The sequence below is a fragment of the Rhineura floridana genome, chromosome 2 (assembly GCF_030035675.1).
Source record: "Rhineura floridana isolate rRhiFlo1 chromosome 2, rRhiFlo1.hap2, whole genome shotgun sequence".
NCBI lineage: Eukaryota > Metazoa > Chordata > Lepidosauria > Squamata > Rhineuridae > Rhineura > Rhineura floridana.
Window position 1 is genome coordinate 186,236,712 of NC_084481.1, and position 24,949 is coordinate 186,261,660.

Sequence of the window (24,949 nt, forward strand, 5' to 3'; positions counted from 1 at the left end):
AAAGAAATAGGGGATCTTGTGAGAGAGGGGATTGATGAGATTAGAGATGAGAAAAGAAAAATTAAAGGGAAGATACAAACCCTGGAGATTGGAACAAATGTGGAATTGGAAAAAGATCTGGAGTTTATGGATATTAGAAACAAAGTTTACTGTTTGGAATTCAACGTTGTCTCTGAAGAAATTAATGAAGATATTAGAGATAAAGTTATCAATGGCTTGGATAATTTTTTGGACTGGAATGATGTGATGGAGCTTGACATAGAAAAAATCTATGGAATTAACTACAGATATGTGACAATGGAAAAATTCTTAAGAGATAAGCCAGTGCATTTTGTAAAAAAGAAGAACAGAGATATGACTTTACAACAATATTTCAGTAACATATTCAGAATTGATGGCAAGGAAATATTTGTGATAAAGGAAATTCCCATCAGACTCTTATTATATGACTATGGCTATGACAGCAAGATTAATATGGGATACTGATAATGGAAGAATGGATACTGAAATTACTGGACTGAACAGGACTATTGAAGATGGAAGATGGAATTAATATTGATAATGGAAGAATGGCTATTGAAATTATTGGATCTAACAGGTTTGATGAGATGGATCAATCTATATGTTTATTTGGACTATGGCTATGACAACAAGATTATTATGGGATACTGATAATGGAAGAATGGCTACTGAAATTACTGGACTTAACAGGATTATTGATAATGGAAGAATGGCTACTGAAATTATTGGACTTAACAGGATTATTGAAGATGGAATTAACATTGATAATGGAAGAATGGCTATTGAAATTATTGGACCTAACAGATTTGAACGAGATGGATTAATCGACATGTTTATTTGGAGAAAAATTGAAAGATATATCTCTCAAGGAACTGAAACCTCTCTTTGACTTTTTGTGGAAAGAATAAAGTAATGTTTATGAGATTTGATGATTAATTAAGATAACTACTGGAGGAAAGTGATTTTATAATATAATTTAGGAGACAGGATTGTTATATATTGTAGACTTATAACTGATCTGCGACAAATCGGAAGTCAACATTTTATTTTATTGTTTAATTATTTTTGTTTTGTTTTGTTTTTTGTCTTTGAAAATTTGAATAAAAATTAATGATAAAAAAAAAAAAAATCTTTAGGGGAACAAACTTTTAAAAAGGGATTACCTTCTCCAAACCACAGTATGAGTGTGACCTCTGGGGATGGGATCACAATTAGAATCCATGCTCTCAATGCTGTATTTTTAAAAGAAGTGATGTTCAATTGCAGTAATGTTCTAGGTCAGAGACAGCCAGCTGGTAGCTCATGGGCACCATCCATTATGCCAGACTGTTGCCTAGCCCTCATCCATCTCTATGTGAAGGTGGCAGGGGGGAGGATGAATACAGCTGGACAAGAGGGAGTAGAGGCATCCTGTTACTTTGCAAAAGATAACTTCAGACCAGAGTCTGCAAAACAGCAACTTTTTTGCAGAGTGTTTGGCCTCCATAGCATCAGTTCCTAACTGAGTACAAGAAGCAAATAGCTCAGGTCAAAAGCAGCATCCAAGAGGTTTCCTGCTCCTTCTGATCTGCTTGACAACTTGTCCAAAGTGACAGTAAGCACCAGAGGTGTCTCTACAGTTGTGATTTATTGGCAATGGCCAAAATAAATGTTATTTTCTCACACAATTTGGTAAGAAGGATTTCCACAATTCTGGGTTCCAGCCCCATCTTCCATATTCCAGTCACTCAGATAGTCTGACGAGGCCCTCCTGGCTATGCTGCCCACAACCTGGAGTCTTGTGAGGACTGAGGGAGGACTTTTTTAGTTGTGGCCCCCTCTCTATGCAATCACCTCCCATCTGGGTTATGGCAGGCACCAACACTGATGTTTTGGCACTTGCTAAAATCACATTTATTTTCTCAGGCATTTGCTGACGATTTGTACCAAATTATTATATTTATTATTTTTTTTTTACTGTCGTGGCCAATTGGCTGCTGTTTGGTTTTGTAATTTTCTTATTTTTTTTTTACTTGTACGCTTTTGATTTCAAATGAAGAAAATTAAGTATTGTACATAAATAAATAAATAAAGGCACAAGAGGGATTTCCATGTAGAATTCCTTCTGATTTCCAAGTTCAAAAAGGAATTGCCTTCTCACACTTTCATTTTTTGCCTTCACCTATGACAGAAAGAAGTTTGCATTTTTAGGAAAATAAAATCCAGGATGTTTATCCTCGCTAGAGTCCTTGTTCCACAGTTCAGCTATTAGTTTGCAACCCTCCTCTCTTTATATGGGCTCTAGAATTACTGTCAATGCATTATTACAGGTTTTGTTATCATGGGTAAAAACAAACCCACCTTTTCTCATCACATAATTGAAAAACTGCATGATAGATATCCTTCCATAGGGATCATTGTGAAGTAACTTAGCAAAGACTTTAGCTGTGAAGAACTGCCTGTGAAACATAAAACACAACAATTTTGAAGCTCTGCAGACCCATAGCTGCAGTCAGTTTCATGATTTAAACATTTTCCTGATTGTTATATTGTGGGAATGTGTGTGTGTGGGGGGGCTTTGTTTTGTTTTTTGAAAGGGGAGTAACTTAACTGAGCAAGAAAGGACACATTATGGAAACTTCTGGGATCCAACCCCACTTAAGAATCTCACAGGTTCCACCTACACTGAACAGCAGCTCTTGAACAATCTAGTCAACATAATTCAATACCAGTTTCCCTGTCTGAGCTAAATAGGAATCATTAACCAAGACCATCAGTAACATCTCAGAGCTGGGTTTGCAATTACCATTGCTACACTATGCAGAGCCTTACAGGGAAGCCTTGAAAACCACTGTCAAAATTTATTTCAGATCAGGGACTGAATGCTCATATTTTGAAGAAAGTAGTTGATAAGCTCTGCAAGGAGTGTCCCAAGAAAACGTATCCTCTCCAGCACCTGTGTCACTTCATCCACTTGATATTTTTACCGGCTTGAGCCCTTCCCTCAATTTAAGATTATGCCAAGGACTGCTGTCATACTATATTCTTCGCACTATCAGGATGCTTGTGCCACACATATAAAAGCATTCTCCTGCCCTACTGTAAAAAACAACAGTTAGGAGATGCGAGGTCACAACAAAATGTTTTATTTTGCTGCCCATAATGGTATTTTCCCCACTACCACCTTGCAGCTGCTCAAATGGTTTTTAAAAAAAATTATTAGAACTTCCTTCCAATAGCCAACATTATATTCTTGCAGAACTACATGAATTTTACCATCAGGTAGAAAATGAACCTTCAGAGGAGTAGAAACGTTTAGCTCATTCTAGAGGTATCATTTCCCCCAAGTATTAAAGGGTCTCTTGCATTGGTCAGTAACTGAACCCCAGGTCTGGCCCATAGATTGCTGCTATCAGGTCTACTAGTCCTCAGTGGCTACCATCCTGCTCTCTTCAACCACTGCTCTCCATAGATGAACTGCTCTGCAGGCCATGTGGCCGATGTGGGTATGAGAGAGAAGGGGGGGTAAGGGGGAGGACTTTTTAATCAGAACAAGATCTGGTTTTTAAATTCAACCAGCTACCTGTTGGCCCCAGGAGAATGCCCTTTCATGCTGTATTGACTAGCAAGGAGCAATTGGTCCAAGCTCATCAGAAAACCCCAGAAAAGAAGGGGACGTTGTGAGACTATGAGAATTCTGGTTATTCATGATACCACACAAGTTATATATAATAACTAATTCAAACTATTTGTTGGAGATGCAATGGATCTCATGCAGATTTATTTATTTATTTTACACACTTTGTGGTACTGCAAACTTGTACAACATTTCTGGATAAATTTATTATCAACGTCAGAAAATTCTTGGCAGTATTATAAGACATCACAACCAGCATTACTTAGGCTGCAGTCCAATGCACACTTACCTGGAAGTAAGTCCCATTGAACCCAATGGAGCTCACTTCTATGCAGACATGTATTGGATTGCAGCCTAAATCAATTAAACAATAATATAAGGGAGGATAAAATCTTGTGACTAATCTTTTAACTGGGATGAAAATGCCGACTGCAAAAAACAGGAATAGTTCCAAATGATGGACGATCAGCAAGTGCAGATTGGTGGCGCTCCTAGAAGAAAAGGTTAGGGGGCTGCAGCAACGCATAGACACCCTGCGACTTATCAGAGAAGATGAGGACTTCCTTGATAGAACACAAGAGGAATTAAGGGAGCGACACAAAGTGCAGGAAGAAAGTGACAAGGAAGAACAGGACTGCAACAGCAACAAATCCCCATGGAGGACTGTCACTGTAAGGGCAAGGAAAAACAGGAGGGATTCAGAACTGCTGCAACTAACAAATCGCTTTCAGCGTCTCTCGGCAGACAGCACCCCTAAAGAGCCTCAACAAACTCACCTGCATCAAGAGACACTGAGTGCAATGGAAGACTCCACACCCCAGAAGAAAGAAGCTGATGCAACCACCGCTCGCGGCAAAAAGAGGAGGGTGCTGGTGGTTGGAGACTCATTGCTCAGGGGGGTAGAGGCACCGGTATGCCAGCCGGACAATATGAATCGGGAAGTCTGTTGTCTCCCTGGGGCACGCATCTGGGACGTCGCTGATAACCTGCCGAGGCTCATTGGGAAACAAGATAGGTACCCCTTTCTCCTCATCCATGTGGGCACAAACGATACGGCCAGAAACACCTTGGAACAGATCACCTCAGACTATGAGGCTCTGGGTAGGAAGGTCAAGGATTTGGGGGCGCAGGTGGTCTTCTCGTCAATTCTTCCCGTGAAGGATAGAGGACTACAAAGGGAAAGGAAGATACTGCAGGTCAATGACTGGTTACGCAGATGGTGTCGACGGGAGAGGTTTGGATTCTGGGACCATGGTCTAAGCTTCTTGGAGGGGGGACTGTTGGCAAGAGATGGGCTGCACCTCACGAGGACTGGGAAGAATCTCTTTGGCAGAAGTATGGCAAAACTCATCAAGAGAGCTTTAAACTAAAGCCTCTGGGGGATGGAGATGATAGCTTAACTACCGATCCAAAGACAGCGGGTTGTAAACACAATGATTTGAAGGGTACAGCAGACACTGGGAGAGAGAAAGGGATGCATGGCAAAGCTCACGGTATATTGACGGAGGAATCCAATCAGGACAAAAGAGACTTCTGGTGTCTATATACCAACGCGCGGAGCTTGGGAAACAAGCAAGGGGAGCTTGAAGTCTTAGTGCATCAAGGCAAATATGACATCATAGGGATAACAGAAACTTGGTGGGATGACTCCCATGATTGGAATATAGCCATTCAAGGATATAAACTCTACAGAAAGAATAGAAGCAACAGAAAAGGAGGGGGAGTAGCTTTATACATCAAAGACAAATACACCTCTATGGAAATCCAAGAGAGCGAACAAAGGGGTCCGGTAGAGACCATTTGGGTAAAAGTAAATGGAGAAACAAATAAAACCGACATGGTAGTAGGTGTCTACTACAGACCCCCTGGCCAAGAAGAGGTGGTAGACGAGGCCTTTCTCAAACAAATCTCTAAAATCTCAAGGAGGAAAGAAGTAGTAGTGATAGGGGACTTCAACTACCCGGATATCTGCTGGAAGATAAACTCTGCGAAGCACAAAGCCCCCAACAAATTCCTGATGGGCCTTGCTGATAATTTCCTCTTTCAAAAAGTAGAAGAAGGAACAAGGGGATCGGCAATCCTGGACCTGATCTTAACTAACACGGACGAATTGGTCACGGGAATTAAAGCGGTCGGTACCTTGGGGGAAAGTGACCACGTAATGCTGGAATTCGGGATTCTGGGGAAAGCCAAAGAAGAATATAGTCAAACATGGACCTTGGATTTCAGGAAAGCCGATTTTAGCAAGCTCAGGGAAATGATGGGTAGGATCCCGTGGCTAGATAGACTAAAGAAAAAAGGAGCCCAAGAAGCGTGGGAGTTCATGAAGAACGTATTACAAAAAGCGCAATCGCTAACAATTCCAAAGAGGAAGAAAAATGGAAGACATCGGAAAAAGCCAATGTGGCTACACAGAAGACTGGTGGAGGAGGTAAAAGTAAAAAAGAGCATGTATAAAGAATGGAAGGAAGGACGCATCACCAAGGAAGAGTACCAACGAGCGGCTCGGGCTTGCAGGAATAGCGTAAGGAAAGCTAAAACCCAGAATGAGCTGAGGCTGGCGAGGGAAGCGAGGAACAACAAAAAGGGGTTTTTCAGATATGTTCGAACCAAGAGAAAGACCAAGGAAACGGTGGGACTGCTGCTCAATGAGGATGGCAAAATGTTGACAGATAACGAGGAAAAAGCAGAACTGCTCAATGCCTATTTTGCCTCTGTTTTCTCCCAAAAAGGGAACAGTGTGCAACCTTGCATCGGTAGCAATCTCAGTAAGGGGTCGGGATTGCAGTTCAAGATTGATAAGGAGATAGTCAGGAAATACCTAGTTAACCTAAATGAGTTCAAATCTCCAGGGCCTGATGAACTGCATCCCAGAGTATTGAAGGAACTTGCGGATGTACTCTCGGAACCTCTTGCCATCATCTTTGAGAAATCCTGGAGAACGGGAGAGGTGCCGGAGGATTGGAGACGGGCAACGTCATCCCGCTCTTTAAAAAGGGTAAAAAAGAAGATCCGGGGAATTACAGGCCGGTCAGTCTGACTTCAATACTGGGAAAGATATTAGAACGGATAATAAAAGAGTCCATTGGCACCTATCTAGATGACAATGCTGTGATTAGAAGGAGCCAGCATGGGTTTGTCAAGAAAAAATCCTGTCAAACTAATCTCATCTCTTTTTTTGATCGGGTCACTAGCTTAGTAGATGGTGGAAATGCTGTAGATGTCATCTATCTAGATTTCAGCAAGGCATTTGACAAAGTCCCCCACGACCTTTTGATTAGTAAACTAGTCAAATGCGGACTACATGGAAATACTGTCAGGTGGATTCACAACTGGTTGGAAAACCGTACTCAAAGAGTGGTCATCGGTGGCTCTGCTTCAGACTGGAAGGAGGTCTCGACTGGAGTGCCACAGGGTTCTGTCCTGGGGCCGATACTCTTCAACATTTTTATCAATGACTTAGATGATGGAGTGGAGGGAGCCTTATGAAGTTTGCAGATGATATGAAACTGGGAGGGATAGCTAACACAATGGAAGACAGGAATAAAATCCAAAGGGACCTGGATAGACTAGAAAATTGGGCTGAAATTAATAAAATGACATTCAATAAAGACAAATGCAGGATTCTGCATTTAGGCCACAAAAACAAAATGCATGGGTACAGGATGGGAAATACCCGGCTTAGCAGTAGTGCGTGTGAGAAGGACCTTGGAATTGTAGTGGATCGCAAGTTGAACATGACCCAGCAGTGTGATGCTGCGGCAAAAAAGGCAAACGCGGTTTTGGGCTGCATAAACAGAGCTATAGTTTCCAGGTTGAGGGAAGTAATAGTCCCACTATATTCTGCATTAGTCAGGCCTCATCTGGAATACTGCGTTCAGTTCTGGGCGCCTCATTTTAAGGAAGATATAGACAAGTTAGAGCGGGTTCAGAAGAGGGCGACGAGGATGATAGCCAGTATGGAGAACAAGTCTTATGAGGAAAGGTTGAAGGAACTTGGCATGTTCAGTCTGGTGAAGAGAAGGCTGATGGGTGACATGATTGCACTCTTTAAGTACCTGAAGGGCTGTCACATAGAGGAGGGTACAGATTTGTTCACTGCTGCCCCAGAGGGTAGGACTAGGTCTAATGGTTTTAAGTTGCAGGAGCATAGATTCAGATTGGACATTAGAAGGAACTTCTTGACAGTAAGGGCAGTTCGGCAATGGAACCGACTGCCTAGGGAGGTGGTGGGATCCCCTTCGCTGGATGTCTTCAAGCAGAGGCTGGACAGCTATCTGCGGGAGATGCTCTAGCTGTGGATTTCCTGCTGTGAGCAGGGGGTTGGACTCGATGGCCTACAAGGCCCCTTCCAACTCGTTCTATGATTCTATGATTCTATGACTGGCACTTAAACAACAACAACATATGTTATGTCTTAAATATCAGCATTTTTAAAAAGAAGAGATCAAATAAAACAGGTCTTTTTTAGAGCATTTTGAGAGAAGTTTGTCACATTCTGGAATAAAATACCATGGGTATATTCATGCAGGAATGCTATTATTCTTATTAACTAACAGATACTTTGTTTTATCTCTGATGAGAATGGGATGTAGTTATTGCTTATAGATTTAGGGAATCCTATCCCCCCCATATTTTGCATTAATCTTTTCTGTATTCATTAAAACAACATGAATCCCTTCAAGGGGATTTGGAGGGTAGAGGAAGGAACCAGACCCCCACTTTATATAGCTAGAAAGGAGAATTTTCCATAGACTTAGCTCATACCTATAGTCAGTAAGGCTACCGGAAATGTTGTTGTCATTGATGTATTGTAACACTAAAATGAAATACTCAGTGCTGTGATAGTTTTAAATAAACATTTGGATCAAGAGTTGTGTCTGTAATGGGGCTCGTGGAAACTGACTTCCCCACCACTTCCTCACCCTAGCAGCCCTCACAAATGCTCCACCATGACAGATCTGCTTGTGGAAGTCGACATCGCCCAATTTTTCAGGGATCCCCCCATTTCCCCACAGCCCCCTGTGCGACAGCTCATGCCATTTAGCAGGTCCCCTGATCCTCAGTGAAGCATTTTCAGGGGGCTGCCATGGGGAGGAGGAAACAAGCCCTTTACAGTTGCTAAACTCTGAGTCCATTCCGTGCTGAACTAGAAAGGCCATAGCTCAGTGGCAGAGCATCTGCTGGTATGCAGGAGGTATCAGGTTCAATACCGGGCACCACCAGCTGAGGCTGGGAACCCAGTCTGAAATCCGGGAGAGCTGCTGCATAAGGCAGCTTCCTATTTGCTCCAACAGCTCTTCTATAGAGCTGTTTCAAAATGTAAACAAGCACACGCAGAGATAAAAATCAAGGCATAATAACCTGCAACCTGAGCATTGACCCAGACAATCTAAAGCGGTAAATAAGAGGTGACTAGTGTAAGCCCTTAAAACAAAGGTGCCTTACTTGCACTTGGATCCAGCTTTCTCACCAACTTTCAGGAAGCTTTCATAGTTGATCAACGCTTCATCTCCCATCATGGGTAGTGTCTGATGTTTGTCCAGCAGAAACCACAAATTCTTAAAAGGGAGAGGGGTTACAATTGTTTAGGGAAATATCACACATGGCAACCCCACATTGTGGGATTCCCTCCTCAAGAGGTGCACCTGACACCTTCACTGTACAGTTTTCAATGAATGCTACAGACGCACTTCTTTACCCTGGCCTTTGGCACTTGAGGTGTATGTTTTCAGGACCCACACGATTCCTGTGAATATAATTTGTTTTAATTGCTTTTAATACTGAATTTTAGACTCTTGTTACCCACCCTGGGACCTGCTGAAGGACAGGCAATAATACAAATAACAATAATAAAATGCTTGAGAGTTATTTATTTAAGATTAAGAAACACAGTTTCATTTTTTCTTACCTGCAGTTCTTCATTATCTAATAGCTCTCTACTTTTTCTCTGCAGAAAGACTGCTCTAGATTCTTCTCTTAATTTCTGTAATAAAATTTCATCTTCCGCTGGCAGCTAAAGAAAGAAAGAAAGAAAGAAAGAAAGAAAGAAAGAAAGAAAGAAAGAAAGAAAGAAAGAAAGAAAGAAAGAAAGAAAGAAAGAAAGAAAGAAAGAAAGAAAGAAAGAAAGAAAGAAAGAAAGAAAGAAAGAAAGAAAGAAAGGTCATCTGTAGTGTGGTAGAGCCTTACTCACTAGAACCCAGACTGGGGAATTACAAGAACAAATCCATGCAAACATGGTTTACGACCACAAAACATTTTATTTATACCGCCCCATAGCCGAAGCTCTCTGGGCGGTTTACAATAACTAAAAACATTAAAAACAAATACAGTAGGGCCCCGCTTCCCAGCGTTCTGCTAATGCGGCGGCTTTCCTCTCTTTTAAAGCCGCTTTTGCGGCATTTTCACATCATTTTCGTGTGACGCGCCCCATTAAAGTCAATGGGGTCCTGCTTTACGGCGATTTCCGCTTTACAGCGGGGGTCCAGAACGGAACCCGCCGTATAAGCGGGGCCCTACTGTATACAAATTTAAAAACACATCTTTAAAAAACAATTTAAAACCCATGCTAAAATGCCTGGGAGAAGAGGAAAATCTTGACCTGGTGCTGAAAAGATAACAGTGTGGGTGCCAGGCGCACCTCATCAGAGAGATCATTCCATAATTTGGGGGCCACCACTGAGAAGGCCCTCTCCCTTGTTGCCAGACTCTGAGCTTCCCTCGGAGTAGGCACCCGGAGCAGGGCCTTGGATGTTGAGCGTAGTGTACGGGTGGGTTCGCATTGGGAGAGGCAGTCCATCAGGTATTGTGGTCCCAAGCCGTGTAAGGCTTTGTACGTTAAAACCAGCACCTTGAATCGAGCTTGGAAACATACAGGCAGGCAATGCAAGTGGGCCAGAATCGGTTTTATATGTTTGGACCGTCTGGTCCCTGTTACCAATCTGGCCGCTGCATTTTGCACAAGCTGCGGTTTCCGAACTGTCTTCAAAGACAGCCCCACGTAGAGCGCATTGCAGTAATCTAGCTTGGAGTCTAATTATAGTCTAATTTGCATCAACATGCAAGGATGGACAAACAAAGATCCGTAGGAGATTGATGTGTATGTCAGTTATCCCAGCTATTTTATATTGTCTTTATGATGGTATAGCAACAGAGAGTTCAAACCCCAAAAAACAAAACTCTACCCTGTGAGTGCCTCATGTGGTTTAAGTTTTCCAATAGTTAAGCTTGGCAACAGTAGAAGGTCCCACTGCTGCAAAATGGAATCAGTCCCTTTCAAAATCTATTTTGCACAGTATAGGGCAAAACAGATTTACAAGCTGTGTTGTAGGAATTCCTGCATGTGGTAACTTTTCCTGTAGCTTTGTTTTCTCCTCTTTTGATGGGTAGATGTATCAAAATTGACAGGGGAAATCTGATTCCCTGCTCATCATAACCAGCATTATTGGCAGTGGCTAGAGTCAAGAATGATAGGAGTTCTTGATGTCAATTGTCCCTCCCTTATCCTCATTGGTTTTGACAAAAGGAAAGTGCTACAGGTGAGATCTGGTATTCAACAGCATGGAGCAGGTTACATGAAAAGAAGTAGCACTCCTTGGCTCTCTCACACACTTGCAGCCCTCATTCCAATGTTTACCGACCATCCGGCAGGTACAAGTCTCCTGTTACAGCATTTGGGTTTCCACGTGGAGAAGACTGCAAGTATCACTAGATGCTTGGAAGGAGTAGGTAAAAACAGAATTTTAAATAAAATGCTCACGATATTTGTAACTGTAAGGGGGAAAAATGCTTCAGATAATGACATACTTGTACCACAATCACTCTCTATGCATATGATCTGGTTTGGTCAATGATTAGGGACAGGAGGGTTTTAATTACAGAAGAAGATTAGAGCACCCAGTGCAAGACTTATGCCAGAGAAAGTCAAGCATTTACCCCACATCCAGTAGTGGATGGCATGGTGAGGCGGAGACACTTACCTGACCTCCCAACAGGTGAGTCACTGCTGCTTACTGGGAGGGGACGAGGCAGCAGCGAGGTCAGTGCAGTGCCAATGCACCAGCGGAGCCACTCTGGCATGCCTGCCAGTCTTCCTCGCCATCCTGCCCCTCCCTCCCCCTCAGTAAGCAGCAGCAGCAACTCATCCGCCGGGAAGTCAGGGAAACATCTCTGCCCCACCACATTGTCCTCTATTGCCCATACCTCAGAAGGCCGATGCTGCCCAGAAGAAGCCCCTGTGAGAGCAGACACTGTTCTGTTACATCGGGACAAAAGAAGCTGCCTTATGCTGAGTCAGACCATTGGTCCACCTAGCTCAGTATTGTCTACATTGGCTGGCAGCAGCAGCGGCTCTTCAGGGTTTCAGGAAGGAGTCTTTCTCAGCTGTATCTGGAGAAGCCGGGAATTGAACCTGGGACCTTCTGCATGCAAATCTGTTGCTCTATCTCTGTGCTACAGTCCTTCCCTTAATTTTAGTCAACTGGGTCCTACAGACAATGGAGAGGCCTTCTTCACAAATTCTGAACAGATAATGCTAGGGCAGCCTTCCTCAAGTGGTGCTCTCCAGATGTTGTTGGCCTACAACTCCCATCAATATTTAATTCCACTTAAGCATCATTTCCTGTAAATCATCTCGAAGCAATTTAACAATAAAAACCTAGAAAACCATCTCATCTATTTTTCTTTAAAAACCTTCTCTGGCATTGGCTGTGCTAGCTGGGGCTGACAGGAGTCCAACTACATCTGGAGAGCGTCAGATCAAGACAGGGTGTTCTAGGGTGTTCCAGTTCCTGCATCTGATTTCACAAAGCCTATCATCCCATGAAACACTACCTGCATTCTTGCAAATACCATATGGAAGTCACCTGATCCAGGAACTCTCAATTTTTATCCCATCTTGTGCCCCTTTTATGCAGTAGCAGACAGTAGAGTGAGGCCACACTATTCACCTGACCTCCCTTCAACTGAAGCAGGGAGGGGGAGGTTGGTGCAGTGCAAACACACTAGTAGAACCAATTTGGAGCTCCATGCTGACCTGGCCCCTCCCCATCCCAGCAGGCAACAGTGATTCAGCCGCAGGGAGGTAAGATGAGTGGTGCAGCCTCACCACCCTGTCCACTACTGCCTTGATGCAAGGTTGGTGCCTATTTTCCACATTTCAAAAGGGTGAACTGGTAGAATGTTGAAATTTATCAACAACTTTACTTGGGGACTGCACTGCATCAGTGGCTTGGATCCCAAGATTGCTGTGTATAAAGGAGCAGAAGGTACTTCCTCACATGCAGGGGGAAAGGGCTTATCAACACACATCCCGGTTCATTCCCCTCCTCCTCTGCACCAATCTAGCTGGTATATTCCTCTGCCCCCCCCCCCGCAGGGAAGGACAAAAAGGGCTGCTGTGGAAGGAAGGAACCAGAAAACCCTTACGGTGCTCAAGGAAGTGCTTTATGCTCATGCCCTGGGTCTTTGGAGTCAAGCTTTAATCAATCTTACAAGCTATTATACAATTTAAAAACTGGTGATTTTTATGAAGATTTATGAGAAAGAAAAATATGTCCTTGATGTTGCACATTTCAAATACTGGGCAAAGTTATATGAATTGTAGAGTGCCTTCACTGTAGCCAAGTGTGCATATCCAATCCCAACATCTATTTACATCTATCAAATTCATGCACAATGTCACTCCACATTATAGTGTATTTTTATTATGTCACATTTTTACCTTACATAATAAAACAGAACAGCAAAGACACTAAAATCAGATAAAAACAGCAATACGCAAAAACTAAAATGCTTATCTGATAATATATTTAAAAGGAACAAATCCTACCTGTGAAAAAAAGTTTACTTTTGACCTTTGCTTGTGGTTTTAGCTGTTGGGGGTGGGGGTTCTGATCTTCCCCTCCCTTTTCTCAAAAGGTCAACATTTGCTAGTGGTAAAATTGGTTAGTCAGCTGACGAACAGCTGTGACTCCAATCTTTGGTGCTTGCAAGGAGCGATGGGAGCCTTAATGAGGCAAAAAACCTAGACGCCTGAGTGTGTGTGGAAGGACCCTTTAAAAGGAGGGTGGGAATATGCAGTTTGGTTGTGCCTTTCCTCTCCCTTGATGGGGGAAGTTTGCAATAGATGCATCAGTCAATTTTACACAGGAAAGAAGAATTTAATTGCAAGAAGAGGAAAAGGATTAGATAATTGGAGCCACTGCAGCCTGTGTTATTTTCTGTTCTGCTTTTCTTTGTTGTTTTTCTGTTTTAGAGTTATCTTATGTTAAATAAATTTGATATATTTATACGTTGAAAGCGAGTTCTGTGGTATGTTTGCCAACTCGTAGGGTTTTTACGCCTCACATGCACTGTAATAGTATACTGATACAAGGAGGTGGAGGGGGTGGTATTTGGGGGATTTTGAGTCCAATTAGTTTTGCTTTGGGAACCTCAGTCCCCTCCTTTCCTCCTTTTGTTACACAACCCACCCCACTTTAAAGATGAGCTCAACAAAATCCACAAACATATCTAACTACCCTCTCAATTAAAGAACATAAGCACAGGTAAATGAGAACATTTTTGCCTGGTGCCTAAAAACAGACAATTAGGGCTCCAGGTGTGCTTCCCTGGGAAGAACATTTCACAAATGGGAAGCCACCAGTGAAAAGGCCTGTTCTTGCATGGCCACCCTCTGCACCTCCCTTGGACAGGGCACATGAAGAAAGGTCTCAGATGATGAACGCAGTGTCCCAAGTTGGACAGGGGTCCTCGAGGTATTAAGTCCTGAACCACGTAAGATTTTATAGGTGAAAACCATGACAAAATTTATTGAGGGGGAAAGAATTTATTACAAAAACTGAAGGGAAAAAGAAGAAAATCACAGAATGATTGGAGGAACATACGACTATTACTACATAAAGACATAGAAGATGAATAGCAATGCGAAGCATAATACTGATTATATTCAAGTGCATTTTAAGTTTAAAAGAACAGTGCTGAAACCCAAAGTGGTTGACTGTCAGTGCAGAAATAAAGGAGGTAGAGAGAAGGTTGAACAGCACCAATTCCAGGGGCAGCTCATCAAAAACAGTAACTCAGTCAGACTGCCATTACTCTCTGCGGATCTGCTTTCTGGTAACACCACCACGCTTCCTTGGCCTCCCTCGCCTCCCCCTTGAAGGCACCCCAAGCACCCTTGGGTCTGGAAGAAGTGCCTGCAGCTCGGTTGCTCTGGGTGTACAGCCTTCCCAGTGTGATCCAGAAGGGCCAGGACTCTCCATGTGGGCAAGCACAGGGGAGGTTGTCCTCAGCTGGGAAGCTGTGGGAAAAGATCTTGCTGCTGAAAAGTCCATAAAATTATGTCTCAGGAGATTGAGCTCTTGTCGGAATCGAATTATCTCAGCATCCATTCTGTTAGCATCCAGGATATGTTGAGTCCTCTGCTGTTGCCACTCCTCCTGGCGAGCTCGATGCTCAGCTTCAGCAGCCCGGCGTTGTTCTTGCCTTGCCAGCCGCATCTCCCAGATGAGGCTGTTCTGGAATGATCGCTGCTGTTCAAGGAAGAGCCGGAATGTTGCATCCATGGCCTCCCTTCCAGTCCTTATCTCCTCCAGCAGGCGGTCTATGGTTTCCTCCCTGGCCCGACGTCTTCTAGCACTCATCTGTGCCAACCTGTCCATGGCTGGCACTGGTGGCCTTAGCACTGCCTCTGAGTCACGTCTTGATCTCCCTGTTTTGCCCGGGACAGAGCATGGGGGAGAGAAGGAAAGCACACACACACACAAATAGGATTAACATACCTGATAGAAATGAAGAAGCACATCATTAATCAAGAGGAATAAGAGTGTGTGAACACACATTTATTGTAAACATGCCAGAATTCAGGAGGGTAAGAGTTCAAGGAGAGGAAGTTTATTGCTATCATGTCACTGTTTTGACTTGCACACGTTGGCAAAATAACTGTCATTATGGTCAGAAACAAGAGGCCAGAAAAAGAAGTGCTAATGGCCTACAGTTAATATCTGTGTACCATTCTTTGTAACTGGTGCCCCTCTCTGGTAAGAAAAATAGGTCCTTTTATTTGCAAGAGGGAGAGAGAGAGAAAAGGCCCCAAACAAAGCAAAATGGCAGACTGAGAGCAATATAAATATCCTACCACGATATATAGTTTAAACAAGAGTTGAATTGAAAATCCAGTGCGTGGGTGAATTTTGTAACTGCTTTCTTCAATCTATGATAAAATCTCCTATAGAAAGCGAAACAGAGGCTCAATCCAGAGAAACGTTGGGACTGCCAGCAGGCATTAGCTTAAGGACATCAACAATCTGAGCACATTTTACCATGCAAGTGAAACTAGACAAGCAAAAGGGGAGAGGGAGAACTGAAAAGACAATCCTGGCCATCACCAAATACAGTGGCATGACGCACTCTCCTCCCTTTCCATGCAAAGCCTGAAGCAAAGAAAAATATGAGCTTAACTACAGCAGTGCTTACTCCTTCATAGAGAAAGGGACCAATGATCAGCACCACTCACCTATGGCAGTTTTGTCCTGGACTCCTGCTTTTCGTCTCTCTTCAGAATGGTAAGTGGGGCACAAGAGCTGTGGAGCCTGAGCAGCGGCTGACAGGGCAGGAATTAGGATGCCGGGTTCTTGGAAAGCAGACTGTTGCTCCTCCTCCAAGGCAGGTGCAATTGCCACTGTGCTGGAGGAAGATGACGAAATGGGTTCTGAGGGCAGCTGAAAGACAGCAGCTTCTTCAAGCTCAGATTCCACTTTAATGTTTAACACCTCCTGGAGGGGTTGTGTGGCATCATGGGTTCCATCAAAGACTGCCTCTGTCTCAGAGTCATCTTCCACCGTCCAGGAAATTTCTGGTATAGGTTCCCAGGAAGACCCTGGTTGAACCATGGTAGTGGAGGGCTGGAGTCTCATAGTTTGACTCATTGATGAGGGGACAGCTTCTGTTTCTCCTCCACAGATCTCATCCAGCTCCCTGAAGAAGCGACAGCGAACTGGTATGGCCCCGGCCTTACCCATAGCGTCTTTTGCCTTGCGATATGCTTTATGAAGATCCCGGATCCGGTTGTTACATTGGATTCGTGTGCGTAGGAATCCCTCTTCAGCCATCTTCTTGGCTAGGACAGCGTAGAGATCACTGTTGGTGGGCATGTTCTGAACTCGGCGCTGGATCAGCAAGGTGTTCCAGTGACCCAAGAGGACTCTGGTCTCCTCATCACTCCAGGTGGGGCCACGAGGGGCCCGGCCAGATGGTTTGGATTTGCCTTGCTGTTCTGCCATAACATTTGGGAATGGTTCCTGGAGAAAAAAGGCAAAGTGGTCTCTGCAGACTGTGTCCAGTGTCAGGACAGGGAACTGCACCCAAAGCCTGTGCCTGCAGAAGGGCAGGTCTCAGATCTGTGCTGTAAAGTCACTTCCAAAAGAAAGGACACCAGAAGAGGGGAAGAATCTCCTAAGCACTCACCATATTAGATGCAATGAGCAGAAGGCAGAATCCCCAAGATAATTCTTAGTACATAAACATTTTGGACAGGGTTTTACAAAACCTTAGAATCTGGAGCAACAAATGTCTCAGTCTTTCCCCAACACAATAATAGGGTCTCCACCCCCCGAGATATACTTCTTTTCCCACACTTAATGTACCAAGAAGCATGAGGCAAGAAACCACAGGACAAATTGTGCAAAAATATAACATGAAACAAGTCTCTGCTACACAGGGCTGATACCTCTGGTGTACCAGTCTATCCGAACAGATGTGCAGCTGTGTGTTCTATTGAACAAAAAAGGGGGTGCAGCCACTTACACAGCAATGCTACAATCTTTGAAATACAAGTAGGAATTATGTCCATTATGGAGCCAGTGATTTGGAATGAGGAAGAAGCTCAGTGGTAAGCCACATCCTTTGCATGCAGAAGATCAAGGTTTACTCCCTGGCAACTCGAGTGAAAAGGATCTCCCTGAGACCCTGGAAAGCTAGCACAAATCTAAGTAGATGCTTCTGCTAGTTGGATGCACCAATGGTCTGAATCAATATAAGGCAATGTCATTTATTAATGTGACGACAACTGTCTCTTATTCCTGATTAGTTTGGCCATTGCTACATTTCACAAATAATTAGTAGTTATTACATTTTTAAATTACACTGGGTAAACAGTATTTACCCTTATCAGTCCACAAAACCACATTGCTTTTACAAGTAGAAGTGTGAGGATTCCATGTAAGGGCTGAGGAATTTATTAGCCAAGGAAATATTGTGTATGCATGGCTATACCACCACCAAGTTAATTTAAAACAAAGAGATAAAAATATATAATTAAAACTAATTTTAAAAATTGTTTGATTTTTTTGAAAGTGTAAATACTAAGTTTCTCTTATTATATAAGAGAATATTAACAATGTTAATATAACAAAGTTAATATTAAATAATCTGTATGTAAATATATTAGTTTTACAGTTACTCTGTAATCTTATGGTCCTGAGGAGGGTGTCCCGGGGCCACCTGATGCATCACATCTTATTCTCTGGTGTCACAGAATGAGCTTCATAATTAGAGAGGAAGATCCAACGTCAGAGCCTCCCTCTCCAACAGTGCCAGATCCTCTAATGCCCTGGGCCCAACTCATATTGAAACACCATCATCGGCAGAGTCTAAAAAGGGGAGAATCTGGCCATGCTACTGAGTAGATCTAAGCCTCTCCCTCCCCTTTCCTTCCCACTGGAAATAATGGGAAGATAAACATTATTTTAAAGATTCAGCAGGAAACGGACAGATGAAAGAGCCTAGCAGGACTTTGGATCAAGTGACAGAACCGCCTTTGGATTTCACCCGCTGCCTTAGGATTGCAGTCTTAAACTCTAAACTGCATTATTGCCTCTACCAGATACAGCAAGTTAAAGGTTTTTCTATATAAACAAAACTAATTTGATCCACTCTCAGATATGAATATTTACACTCTGCCTAACAAATGCAGGCATTTCATCTCCATTTGATGAAAATAAGCTGTCCTAGTCTGCCCAGTTACTATCAAAACTTGCTTCAACTTATCAGTCATGGGTATTTAATCTTTGTTATTTTGTTTTTATGAGAATGGAGCTAGCCCAAGGCAGAGTGAAGCAGGAAGGAGCAGCACTGGAAAGTAGAAAAAAAGGCAAAAATGTCCAGTGTGCATGTACCTATATTCCATAATAAATTACAATCCTATACTCACTTGCCTGGGAGTGAGCCCCACTGAAACTCAATGGGACTTACTTCTGACTAGATATGTACAAGATGGCACTCTTAAGCTCACAAACTGTCCAGAATATTGATTGTAAGGTAGACTATGGGAAAATTTGAAAGGCATTATGTCTTTAGGTAAAAAAAAAGGACATGCAAAATATATATACAGTGTGATAACAAGGTCTGGTTATAACCATGAAAGAGCAGGGTAAATACCCTATTAAGTTGTAAATTAACATGGTTTAGTGGTCAGGTTTCCCCAATTATTCCAGGAAATATATGAAGCAGTATCAGTGGGAAACTTGATTTAAATACATGATTTAATGTGGTCTTCTTAAATCACTTTGATTTAAACCAGTCCACCCTGATCAATGCATCATGGAAAATGGTCAAAGCTTACTGATGAAACTTTTAACAAGCCCCACTTACAGTACAAGACAACACAAACCTGAACCAGCAAAACTAGTAGAACTTGGTGGGCACGATGCAGCCTTAGTGGAGAACTCATCAGCAATTAACTTGGACAAGGAGCAGGGAATTCTTATCCCCCCATTCAGCCCCAGCATATGTAGACAAGAATTGTCATGCGTGGTATCTGCCTACTAAGAATGCAGTTGTATTTAGAATGGGCCAGAGTATCTGGAGGACCGTCTGCTCCCACATGGACTTGCTTGTTTACTAGAGGCAGCTGTACTGGTGCTGCTGCTGTTAGTTAAGGCAGGGGACGCAGCAATCAGAGGGAGGCCCCTTTTCTGCTCTACGGATCTCCCCGCCCTTTGAAATAAGGTAGGCACTGACTGTGATGTGCTTATAACACCTGCTTAAGACCTATCTGTTGACTTAGGCCTTTGGTAGTTACTAATTCTACAGACCCTCTCAGATGTTGATAGCAGAGGGGGCCTCCTTCGTAGTCCCTCCACCCTTCATAGTTTGGGGGATGGTGGCCCGGGAGACAGCTATCTGTGCCAGCCCCAAAGTTGTGGAATTCCCTCCCTACAGAGGCACATCTGGCATCTTCACTATACGGTTTTCAAAGAATGCTAAAGACGCACCTTTTCACCCCACTCTTGTGATTGAAATTTTTTAATTCTTTTTAATTCTCTTAATATTGTATTTTAGACTTTGTAACCTGCCCTGGGACCATAGTAATGATGGTGATGATGATGACAATAATAATAATAACAACGAATATTATTATTATTCCCAGCTTTGAATAAGATATACTGCTGGCTACAGTGGGTAGAATGCTACAGTGGTTTTATGTTTTAATATGTATGTATGTATTTTGTGAACTGGTATTACTCAGATGGAAGAATAGTATATAAATATTTTAAAATAAAATAGAATCAATGGTATAAAGTAGAATCAATGATTTAATCACAGTCTTACAGTGATGGCAACCTGTTTTAAACAACACTTTTGTGCAAAACAACAAAACAGTTGTAATATTTCACTTTTGGGAAGAGTAGAATTCCTCCCCTTGGTTATCTAGGCTATTTATGTCAAAAGACCTTGTAGTGAAAGGAACCAATTCACTCATGCATCCTTTGAAGATATTGCATTTAGAAACTTTCCACAGACTGCAATTCCTGCTAAGGTAAGAACTTGTGTTAATAGGTAAGAATTGCTTTTAACGATTCTAGCTACATGCTCATGGTTCATTCCCTTAGCAATATGAAATGAGTTAATCTATTCTGCCAAATGAAAGGCAGGTTTTTAATGGAGTAAAATAGCACTGAAAACCCCACTTACCCTGTAATAAAATCGTGGTATGTTCATATAGGGGGCATTGTCATTTTTTCTTCCTCCTTTCCATTCCAAGTAGTATTTTGTGAACAGCTCCATCTCCTCATCCTTCAGCTCTTGATCACTCCTTTTAGCTAGTTAACGCAATATATAATGCATTACATTTTACAGTAAAACATACTTCTATATCAAAATATTTGTTTCTGCATAATTATGTAAATTATGCCAGAGACTGGCAGTCGTATGCTTTGATAAATCTCACATATCAGTTTGAAACACACACAGAGCCCTCTGGCTTCTCTGTCCCATTTCCCCTCAGTCTCCAAAGCAATGTTGGCTCCAAAATCCTTTCCTGCTAAGAGCACACAGCAGCTCCCATGAACATAAGAAGAGCCTGCTGGATCAGGCCAGTGGCCCATCTAGTCCAGCATCCTGTTCTCACAGTGGCCAACCAGGTGCCTGGGGGAAGCCCGCCAGCAGGACCCGAGTGCAAGAACACTCTCCCCTCCCGAGGCTTCCGGCAACTGGTTTTCAGAAGCATGCTGCCTCTGACTAGGGTGGCACAGCACAGCCATCACGGCTAGTAGCCATTGATAGCCCTGTCCTCCATGAATTTGTCTAATCTTCTTTTAAAGCCGTCCAAGCTGGTGGCCATTACTGCATCTTGTGGGAGCAAATTCCATAGTTTAACTATGCACTGAGTAAAGAAGTACTTCCTTTTGTCTGTCCTGAATCTTCCAACATTCAGCTTCTTTGAATGTCCACGAGTTCTAGTATTATGAGAGAGGGAGAAGAACTTTTCTCTATCCACTTTCTCAATGCCATGCATAATTTTATACACTTCTATCATGTCTCCTCTGACCCGCCTTTTCTCTAAACTAAAAAGCCCCAAATGCTGCAACCTTCCCTCGTAAGGGAGTCGCTCCATCCCCTTGATCATTCTGGTTGCCCTCTTCTGAACCTTTTCCAACTCTATAATATCCTTTCTGAGATGAGGCGACCAGAACTGTAAACAGTATTCCAAATGTGGCCGCACCATAGATTTATACAATGGCATTATGATATCGGCTGTTTTATTTTCAGTACCTTTCCTAATTATCCCGGACTTCCGGGAAGGGTGACTTCGCTTGTGCCTGCTTTTGAGATGGGCTCCCGCCTCAAAAGAAGCTTATTCAGATATAAATCAGTCAGAACATTTTTTTTTTTGACTGATGAAATTTCTCCCAGGCAGGGAGAAACGTAGAGATCAACCTCAAAAGCCTGTTTTTGTTGGGAGGACTGGATTTCATTAATTTATGAGAAAAGGTCCAGCCAGCAATGCCGGACGGACTTCCGAACAAGCTCTATCTGATTAATGCGATACGTTTATCTTTTCTTCAAAGAGAAAACGGACTAACAGGCAAGCACCCTTCTTTCTATTATTTTTTTTACTTGGTTTAAATTGTTGCAGCAAAAAGAGATTTGTCAAATGAATCAGCTTTAAAGAACTTCTGGGTGAGCTATAACTCTTCTCCGTTATTCACGAAATTAACAGCTTATCTCTGTTTCTATTGCAAAAAGCTGTCCTGGAAGTGCATTCTAAAGATATAAACAGAAGAGGGATTTCTATTCCGAGGAACATTATATTGTCTGGGACTATTCTCTTTTTGGTCTATTTTATTTTGACGAATCTGCTTCTTCACGACGCCACTAACTGTTTTGATGCTGGGAACTAAATTTGTTTTGTATTCTTGAACATAGAGAGATAAGGCAGGCTGCTCTGTTTATACTGTGATGTCATCAAGCCTGGAATATTAACCCAATTGTTGCTGAAATAAGAAGTGGTTCTTCTTTATTTTTGTTTTGTTTTGTTTTCGTGGTTTTAAAAATGGCAATCAAGAAAGTGGCTGAGAATCTGGAAGTAATTATGTTTCAGAAAATAATGGATGAGATTGAGATAATGAAACAAACCCTGCGACAGGGCAGTAAGGAGCTGAAAATTGAACTGAGCAAAATGACGCAGGAGCTTAAACAAATAGGGGATCCTGTGAGAGAGAATGAGATCAGAGATGAGAAAAGAAAAAATAAAGGGAAGATACAAGCCCTGGAGATTGGAACAAATGTGGAATTGGAAAAAGATCTGGAGTTTATGGATATTAGAAATAAAATCTACTGTTTGGAATTTAACGTTATCTCTGAAGAAATTAATGAAGATATTAGAGATAAAGTTATCAATGGCTTGGATAATCTTCTGGACTGGAATGACGTGATGGAGCTTGATATAGAGAAAATATATGGAATTAACTGCAGCCATGTGACAATGGAAAAACTCTCAAGAGATGAGCCAGTGCATTTTGTAAAAAAGAAGAACAGAGATATGACTTTACAACAATATTTCAGCAACTTATTCAGAATTGATGGCAAGAAAATATTTGGGATAGAGGAAATTCCCATCAGACTCTTATTATATGACTATGGCTATGACAGCAAGATTATTATGGAATACTGATAATGGAAGATTGGACACTGAAATTACTGGACTTAACAGGACTATTGAAGATGGAAGATGGAATTAATATGGATAATGGAATAATGGCTATTGAAATTATTGGACCGAACAGATTTTGATGAGATGGATTAATCGATATGTTTATTTGGACTATGGTTATGACAATAAGATTATTATTATTATTAACAAGATGGATTAATCGACATGTTTATTAGGAGAAAAATTGATAGATATATTTCTTAAAGAATTGAAACCTCTCTTTGACTTTTTGTGGAAAGAATAAAGTAATGTTTATGAGATTTGATGATTAATTAAGATAACTACTGGAGGAAAGTGATTTTATAATATAATTTAAGAGACAGGATTGTTATATATTGTAGACCTATAACTGATTTGTTCTGCGACAAATGGGAAGTCAACATTTTATTTTTTTGTTTAATCATTTTTGTTTTGTTTTGTTTTTTGTCTTTGAATGTTTTATGATTTTGTTTTGTATGTTTTATGAAAATTTGAATAAAAATTATTGTAAAAAAAAATACCTTTCCTAATTATCCCTAGCATGGAATTTGCCTTTTTCACAGCTGCCGCACACTGGGTCGACATTTTCATCGTGCTGTCCACTACAACCCCGAGGTCTCTCTCCTGGTCGGTCACCGCCAGTTCAGACCCCATGAGCGTATATGTGAAATTAAGATTTTTTGCTCCAATATGCATAATTTTACACTTGTTTATATTGAATTGCATTTGCCATTTTTCCGCCCATTCACTCAGTTTGGAGAGATCTTTTTGGAGCTCATGAAAGCTTTGCATCCCAGAGGGACTTTTCACTTTGCCCACAGAAGCGTTAGTAATTATTAACAATCTATTGTTGAGCTTTCCCAGAGCAGCTGCAGTGGCCTGCTGAATTACAACAGCTGTGCCAACAGACTGAGAAGGCTTCCATGGGACAGCCAGGTTTTACGGCAGAACATCAGATTACATCCACTTATATGTAATAAAAGTCTGATTGATGCTTGGAGACTCACATGTAGAGCTCTGTAGTAAAAAAAAATCTTGTGGCAAGTGTTTTAGATTGGAGAAGAGAAAGCAAATGGAAATGGCATGCCTTCAAGTCGATCCCGACTTATGGCTACCCTACGAATAGGGTTTTCATGGTAAGTAGTATTCAGAGGTGGTTTACCATTGCCTCCCTCTGAGGCTGAGAGGCAGTGACTGGCCCAAGGTCACCCAGTGAGCTTCATGGCTGTGTGCGGATTCCAACCCTGGTCTCCCAGGTCATAGTCCAACACTGTGACCACTACACCACATTGGCTCTCAGAAGAGAAAGTAGGAAATGGTTAAGACTCTCTTGTCAAAGCTATTTCCCTCTAAGAAAAGCAGCTAATGGGATTTCATAAGTTGCGTTTGCATGTTGTTCAGTCCCTCGTCTGTTTTAGAATTACAATAGGCATTTTGTGTTATATTTTAAGCATTTTAGTTCCAGAGGATTGTATCAAAATTTGCAGCATTCCCCCCTTCAGTGTACCCCCCCATCTGTTCTGCAGGATCCTCCAATCATCTGCAGTAGATTGAAGGAGCTTCTAGAGGAGGAAGGGGGAATCATTGAAAATTACTTCCCTCCACAACTCCGCAATAAGACTTATGGTCAGCTGAGCAACACTGTTGGATACAACCCAGAATGGGCTTATTATGTACTTGGATGTACTGGATGGACAACAACTAGGACTAACTAGGACACTAAACAAATACATAAAGGGCCAGCATAGCGTATGTCTCAACAAGTTGCACCTTTGGATGTAGCTGAGGTTATTTACTGAAGCTGCTGTGAACATAAACTAGTGTGGTACGTCCTATGG

General features: G+C 42.1%; 1 protein-coding gene across 9 annotated transcripts in view; it reads right to left on the reverse strand.

The window, feature by feature from the left end:
* PPP2R3C (protein phosphatase 2 regulatory subunit B''gamma) overlaps positions 1 to 24,949 on the reverse strand; it is a 46,271-nt gene that overhangs the window by 15,811 nt on the left and 5,511 nt on the right. For 4 of the 9 annotated variants that reach the window (XM_061611648.1, XM_061611647.1, XM_061611649.1 and 1 more), the window contains exons 2-4: positions 20,612 to 20,739; positions 16,155 to 16,938; positions 13,396 to 15,350 (exon numbers count right to left, since the gene is read on the reverse strand). In XM_061611648.1, the coding sequence (XP_061467632.1) occupies positions 14,731 to 15,350; positions 16,155 to 16,938; positions 20,612 to 20,739 (1,532 nt within the window). In that variant the 3' untranslated portion in view covers positions 13,396 to 14,730. Of the gene's footprint in view, positions 1 to 2,361; positions 2,460 to 9,085; positions 9,199 to 9,548; positions 9,654 to 13,395; positions 15,351 to 16,154; positions 16,939 to 20,611; positions 20,740 to 24,949 lie in introns of those variants that run through there. The other 5 variants (XM_061611652.1, XM_061611651.1, XM_061611653.1 and 2 more) reach the window with 4 other exon arrangements.